Below are 6,410 nucleotides of genomic sequence, written 5' to 3'. Positions count from 1 at the left end.
CGGGGCGCGGCTGATGGCGCCTGAGGGTGACGGAGGGAGAGGAGCGCCAGGGCCGGCGCGGGAGGGGGCTCTGGGTGGGCTCCTGCGCCCATCGCAGGCTCGGGGGTCGCCCGGTAACCGCTGCGCCACCGGGGGGAAGCCGCCGGCAGCGCGCCGTGGTGAGCGAACGGGACCGCGGCGGGAAGCTGCCTCCGGATCGGAGGCGAGCAGCGCCTGAGAAGCACCGTTCCACCGGGCCTGCCGCCGCTGCGCCTTAGGCTTGTGCCGATCCTCCCGAAAGGGCGCTGTAGGCTTGGGAAAGCGGTGCAGCAATACCAGCAGAGCTGTTCTCGCCAGAAAAGCGGCCTCTGTCTCCCGAATTGCATATTTACGACTTGATCTGCACCAGGAGCTTCCACTAGTACAGTTACTTGAGTTGGGAGAGTTGCACCGCTTCGTGACTGTGATTAAGGTTAAATTTACGGTGGGAGAGCTGTAGTAACTGCCCATGATAGTGACCTGTATCTGTAAGATATGGCTTAGATGACAGGATAAAAAAATACTTAAGGGCTTCATGGTTCAGAACAATTAAATAACTACACTGGCAACAATGGAGGAAAAAAAAATCAGTAGGGACTGAGACTAGCAAGAATTAAAAACTGAAGGTGTTTGGAGTATTTTGCTCAAAAGGGACTTAGAACAAACCGCCCTCCAGTCTGTGATCCAGAAGGGGACCAGTTAGGAAGCTATTTAGACTGTTAACAACTAAAATGTGTTACATGTATATAAAACCAAACCACGTTCCTTCTTTCCACCACTTTTCTTTCAAACAGAAGCTAAGATTTCCCATTGCGTTGCTTGCTCTTACAGTGAGAACAATTAGATTTGCTAATCCCTGCTTTCTTATAAACAAACTATAACTGAAAGAAAACAGTAGCTGAATACAGTGGCATAAACCATTCATAAATAATCCCCATCGCACTGTGGAAGTTGAACTGAAACTTCACAAAAAAAGGAAATTACCTTCTTAAGCCTGCAAAATAAGACTATCTCATTTTATACGCTTCATATTTTTTCTGTTACATTCACAAAATCATCGCATGCTTGCTTTCACTTAAATTACTGAAATGATGGCAGCTTGTTTGCTTCATCCATAGGAAACTTTTCATTAGCAGTGTTAAAATAGAGCAGCTTTTGGGGCAGGGAGGGGGGGATCAAGTTTCTCAGCTTCATAGCTGCACAGGAAAGCTTGTAAAGACAACTCAAAACCAGGGAGAAAAAAAAAAATTACGGAGCAGATACACACAGCATGTATCTATACCTATTTATGCACACAGATTGCTTGAAGAGGCTTGAGCGATGATTTTGCGTACTCAAGTTAGTAATCTCACAGCACTAGCAGGAGCATCGGCAAACCCAACTTAAGTGAGGCAGAAGGCAGAACACCAGGTGAATTTCAGTGCTACACGCCCCGCCTCCTTGTTTTGCAATCTGGCTTCATATATATAAACATACATAATTTATATGCACACCCATATTTATAAAACACTCCAGATCTGAGCTTTTCCCTGCCTCAGAAGCCTCAAATTTCGTGCTTAAAAAAACCCTAAACTGTCGCGGGGGAAGGTGTTCAGTTGCAGCAGGAAGAGGCAGCCCCGCCAAGGAGCACGGGGGGCCGGGCCGGGGCCAGCTCCCAGGCGCCCTCGGCAGGGTCGGGAACCGAGCGGTCGGCGGCCACCGAGTCGGTGAGCGGGGGATGCGGGTGCAGGGCCGGGGGGACCCGGGGTGCTCCCCTCTCCTGCCCCCGTGGAGCCTAGCTGCTGCAGCCGGGGGAGCTGGGCGGCTCTCCCTGCCGGGTCCAGCTCGCTGCCTGCGCTGCCCGTCCCGCCGCCTGCTGCTTCAGCTGGGAGCAGGCAGGCATTGAGGGGGCCGGCAGCGCCAGGGAGCCTGGAGGGAACAAAGGAGGGCGCTTCCTCCAGCCCTTTGTCCTCCCTGCACTGCGCTGCCCCCGTCTCTCTCCAGCCCCTTTCGCGGATGGAGACAAATGCTTGCGTAGCCCCAAGCTGAGACGGGGGTGGCTTTGCTCTCATTACCAGTAGTGCAGCTGGTACGGGGAGAAGAGCGGAACAGGATTTGGTGCTCGCCCTACCGTAGGGGATGAGGATAGAGCCGGGATCCGGGTGGACAACGCTTATCCACCGGCAGTGGAAGGGCTTGGACACAAGGGATGTGCCAGTACACAGAGCAAAGGCGGTAAAACTTCTGCCCTCAGGGGGCAGGCATCCCGAAGGTTTTGTAAGAGGGCAGAGCGATAAATGGAATGTTTAATGCAGTGGGAAAGTGTTAAGTTAGCAGAACAGTGATTTTTGAGGCTTCGCTGTGTGCCTTTAAAAACGAGTAGGTGGGAAATTACAGAACTGTAGCAATATGCAAACCACTTGTGTGAGTGTTAAGCAAATTGTGCTTAAGACAAATGGAAGATCTTTACCTGGAGGCAAACAGTTCTGATGTGAAGGGCAAAGCAAAAGGATTCATTGCTTCTGCTAATTGTTCTGGCTATTTTCTAGGTTCTGGGTGTAGGAAATATGAATGACTGGCAGAGGAAAAGCCCTCTAGACTGGGAAACATATGTGAACAAAATGGTGAAAGTTGCTGCAATTGAGAAACATGAATATGAAGGATGGGTCTTAACAGTTGATCCAGTTTCTGCCAGGTAAGTACCAAAGCTTTTGTTTCTGTAAAGCTAAGAGAAAACAAGTTTTTCAGGAAGAGAAAAGATCCCAAGACTGAAGCAAACTTATTTGGAGCAAAACCTGCATGTTGGGGCTGTGTCCTGTTTTTTTAATTAGCAAGGCCTAAGAGAAGGCAATATGGTAGTTGGTGAGGCCAGTTCACCTAAATCCATTTTAATTTCATTCAAACGACTGATAAGTTTGGGGAATGGATAATATCTGGATTCATGCTGACTTTATTGTGGACCTGAGGTTAGTACTTTAAATGGTATCCACGTGTTTAGGACTACTTTTGATAGTATACCAGGCCCTGCTTCACAAAGAGAGCAGGAATGCAGGAATGTTTTTAATGCTTTAGGTGTTGAAATCCTTATCCTCTGTCCAGAGTTCTCACATTGATGCTCTGCTTTCCCCTCCAGCTGGACACCCATGAGGGTGTAGTGGCTACTTTGGAGAGGAAGCAGGGAAAATCAGCAAGGGCATTGGACAGAAGGTAGTACCACAGGTCTCTAGTATCTCAAGTGAGTAACTTGAAAACAGGTTTGAAAGGCAGAACGCACCAGGGAATAGGCAGAAATTTGGCTCCTTGCTGCCAGAGCTTTTTTAATACCTTTTTGGTTGTGAGCTTGTCCCACATGAGCACAAGATGGAGGCTAGAAACGAAAACATCCAGCTTCTGATGTGTTTCAGAAGAATTGGTTGTTGTTTCAACTCTAGAGTATTGGAGCTACTCCAGTCTTTCTTGGAGTTGCTTATCATTTTGGTAGGAAAGGCGTGTGCAGCTGTGAGTGATTCTGGAGATGGCCCAGGCTAAAATCAAGGCATATTTCATTGCACATTTCCCAAAAAGTCATTACTTCCACTAATGGTGGCAACAGTAGATTAGCAAAGTGCTGGCATCAAATTCTGGAATTTTTCTTCCCCCAAGAGGAAGAAAATGGTTTTTGACCCTCTTCGTTGATATATGGGGAAGAGATCCTAGAAATGTAACAAGCTGCCTTCCTACCTGTATTTTAGGACTTCTGGGATGTAAGTGCCTTTGGGAAAAGACCAGGTTGCCACAACATGAGCCTGAACCTGCTGTGGTGTGTTCCCATTGTAATACTCAAGCTATAGTTTTCAGTTAAGAAACTAGCAACACTCATTTAAAAGAAAATATTCTTTTAGCAATGATCAAAAATTAAATATTAATAATTTGTCATCAGAAGGTTCTGATGCTCTTAGCTGCCACCATTGCCCTTAGCATTCAAAGTGCTGTCTGTATGAAGGTATTGTTTCTGAATGTTGGAAGACTTAAGGTTCTTCAGCAAGGTTGGGAATGCTGCACAAAAATATTTAGATTCCCAGCCCTGATTTTATGTACACTTTGCTTTTTTAAAGTAACGTTCTGCTTGATAGTATCTAGAGTAGTTTCAAAATCAAGGCTAGAAGTTATCCGCAAAGCCCCACATTTTCAGTATTTTAAGGGTATAGCAGCATGCTTTTCAAGAAAAATGCTGGGTACTCGATATTGCCTAAATACCTGGGTTATGCTGATGCTAATGAGCACTCATCTCCAGGAATCTTGGCCTGTGTTTCTCAGTCTTCAGTTAAGTGCAGTGACTCATAGATCCTTCTTTCCTTGGCAGTATTGTCCTTGCAACATTCCTGGAGAATGAAAAAGTGTCCATATCAGTTGTCTTGGGCCATGCTGTCCAGGAGGTCGAAATACTGAAAGAAGGGGATGATGAAATGAAGCAACGGCTTTCTTGCATATTTGCGCCTGAAGAAAGCAAAGCCTACAGCCCAGAGGAACTTGAAAAGAGGAAGAACAACTTGAAGACTTGGCTAGAAACAAACCACATCCCCGTAACAGAGCAAGGTGAATCAGGAAGAACACTATGCGTGGCAGGGGTATTAACTATTGACCCACCATACGGCCCAGAAGAGTGCAGCAGCTCCAATGAGATTATTCTGTCTCGGGTTCAAGGCTTGATACAGGGCTATCTTGAAAAACAAGAGTGATGCCTGCTGTTTAAAGCAGTTGTCTTTAGGAATGGCTCTACCCGCCCTATTTTAGGAACTGTCCTGGGTATCAATATTCACTATTTACAAAAATGCTGGGTTTAGGTACTTTTGTCTGATTTTTGTATGTTAAGAAAGGGATAAAACAAGCAGTATAAACTAAAAGCATGAAGCATTTTCCATGCGCTATTTTTTATTAAAAGCAAGCCATTGGATAATGATGATGTATTACACTGATATATCAGTTTACTGTATCAGTATTAAGCTGATATACCAGTTTAATAAGTATTTTTTGTAACAGTATTGTGAAAGATGATATATGATAAATTTTTTTATCAGTTTTCCTCTGCCCTTAAAATTAATTTTAATTGATTATCTAGTGGTGTATGGATGTTTATTTGAACTGCTTACCAGATTTTTTTTTTTTTCAGAAAGAGAATTGTGACACTTGGACTTTCCAAACGAGATGAAAAAATTGTTCAGAAAGCTTCCCCCCCCAACTGTTCTCCTGTTTTAGAACATGAATTATAATGTAGGTCCAAGTTTGTAAAATTATTAAGGAAAGTTAGCAGGCAAATAGGTTTAAAAACATTTCCTATCTATATCTTTTATTTTAGAGCAGCAGTGATTGGAAGACCTTTGCTCCTTGGAAAGATAATTTCTTGCAATTCAGTAAGTTTGTGTTTCTTAATGCTTTGTGTCTATCTTATGGCAACACACAATGCAAGAATCGTTGTGATTATTCCTAGATTATTAATCCAGTCAGGAGACTTTAGAGCCCTCATTTATCTCTTAGTGTGTTGATTTGTTCTGTCTTCTTATGAGATAGCACCAAAACAAGTTAGTGTGCTCAAATGCATTTGAAAAGTCTGTCTAACCCTTGTTATTAAAAGGCCCTCCTGATTCCTGCTGTGGTTTATTTACTTTGGATCAATCCAGTTCATGCTGATTTTTCTTAAAAATCCTGTACTGCACACATGCTCGTGTGTGTGTCTCCCTGAAAAGGTTGGTAGATGCCAACGCACAAATGTTTCAGCTGCTTGTCTGGATTGGGGGATCGACCAGTGCCTGAACTCCAGGGCACCCAAGGGTAGTTGGGATGTATTCAGTGTGAGAGCTAGCATCAGGTCAAACTCCGCTCAAGAGATTTAAGAACAGCTTGAGAATGCCTCACTACAGGGAAGGTACTGCCTCCTACCTCCTCACCAGGGAATAAGGAGCCTGGTAGGCTCCTTCACCTCTAGTCTCAGTAGGGCCAGAGGCTGAGTTACTGGTCTTACGTGAGGCGTGATGACCGGAACAAGTGGTTCCCATCGCCTCTGCTCCCTCTTTGCACCGCTGTGCCTTCCTCACAGACAGGCTGTGGGCGGGAGCTGTCACGTGGGGTTGTCTGTGCCTCACTGACTACATGAGCCCCAGGGGAAGCATATGGCTATGGCCACAACGGACGTGGGGCCTGCACAGCAGGCGTGACCAGCTCCCCTGGTGGAACCTACCCGGGAAAGGAGCATCCCTTCCGGGAGCCAGCGAAGTGAGCCGCAGACCACGCCCCGGCACTCCTCCGACGCGTACCCAATGCGCAGGCGCGCCCGGCCCCCCGCCGTTCTCGCGAGACCTGCCCGCGCCCGAGGAGCGGGATTGTCCCGCCCCGCGTTGCCAAGCGACCAGAGCCCCGCCCCCCCCGTGCGGCGGTCG

The 6,410-nt window shown here is 46.5% G+C and overlaps 3 protein-coding genes across 5 annotated transcripts in view; 2 read left to right on the top strand and 1 right to left on the bottom strand.

The window, feature by feature from the left end:
* Positions 1–489, bottom strand: part of LOC103895260 (serine/arginine-rich splicing factor 7) — a 9,669-nt gene extending 9,180 nt beyond the window's left edge. The window contains exon 1 of the mRNA XM_009274796.2: positions 21–489. Coding sequence (XP_009273071.2) covers positions 21–489 — 469 coding nt within the window. The remainder of the gene's footprint in view (positions 1–20) is intronic.
* Positions 490–1,663: 1,174 nt separating this feature from the next.
* On the top strand, positions 1,664–5,619 carry GEMIN6 (gem nuclear organelle associated protein 6). Of its 3 annotated transcripts, XM_009274794.2 has the most exons (4): positions 1,664–1,724; positions 2,547–2,692; positions 4,340–4,572; positions 5,147–5,619. In XM_009274794.2, exons 2-4 carry the CDS (start codon positions 2,565–2,567, stop codon positions 5,158–5,160), a joined length of 375 nt encoding a protein of 124 aa, XP_009273069.1. In that variant the 5' UTR covers positions 1,664–1,724; positions 2,547–2,564; the 3' UTR covers positions 5,161–5,619. The 3 variants fall into 3 exon arrangements, with proteins under 3 accessions (XP_009273069.1, XP_009273067.1, XP_009273068.1); XM_009274792.2 differs by having other exon boundaries at positions 4,340–5,619; XM_009274793.2 differs by lacking the exon at positions 1,664–1,724 and adding an exon at positions 2,218–2,232 and having other exon boundaries at positions 4,340–5,619.
* Positions 5,620–6,290: 671 nt separating this feature from the next.
* LOC103895274 (serine/arginine-rich splicing factor 7) overlaps positions 6,291–6,410 on the top strand; it is a 7,236-nt gene continuing 7,116 nt past the window's right edge. The window contains exon 1 of the mRNA XM_009274827.1: positions 6,291–6,398. Coding sequence (XP_009273102.1) covers positions 6,291–6,398 — 108 coding nt within the window. The remainder of the gene's footprint in view (positions 6,399–6,410) is intronic.

Source organism: Aptenodytes forsteri, unplaced genomic scaffold (genome assembly GCF_000699145.1).
Source record: "Aptenodytes forsteri isolate BGI_AS27 unplaced genomic scaffold, ASM69914v1 Scaffold272, whole genome shotgun sequence".
Taxonomy (NCBI): domain Eukaryota; kingdom Metazoa; phylum Chordata; class Aves; order Sphenisciformes; family Spheniscidae; genus Aptenodytes; species Aptenodytes forsteri.
Note: the sequence above shows the minus strand (reverse complement) of the source record. Positions and strands in the feature narration are given on the sequence as shown.

Coding starts and splice junctions, on each gene's coding strand:
- GEMIN6 (XM_009274792.2), top strand. CDS start 2,565: ATGAATGACTGGCAGAGGAAAAGCCCTCTAGACTGGGAAACATATGTG. Junction 2,693..4,339: donor GTTGATCCAGTTTCTGCCAG/GTAAGTACCAAA, acceptor TTTCCTTGGCAG/TATTGTCCTTGCAACATTCC.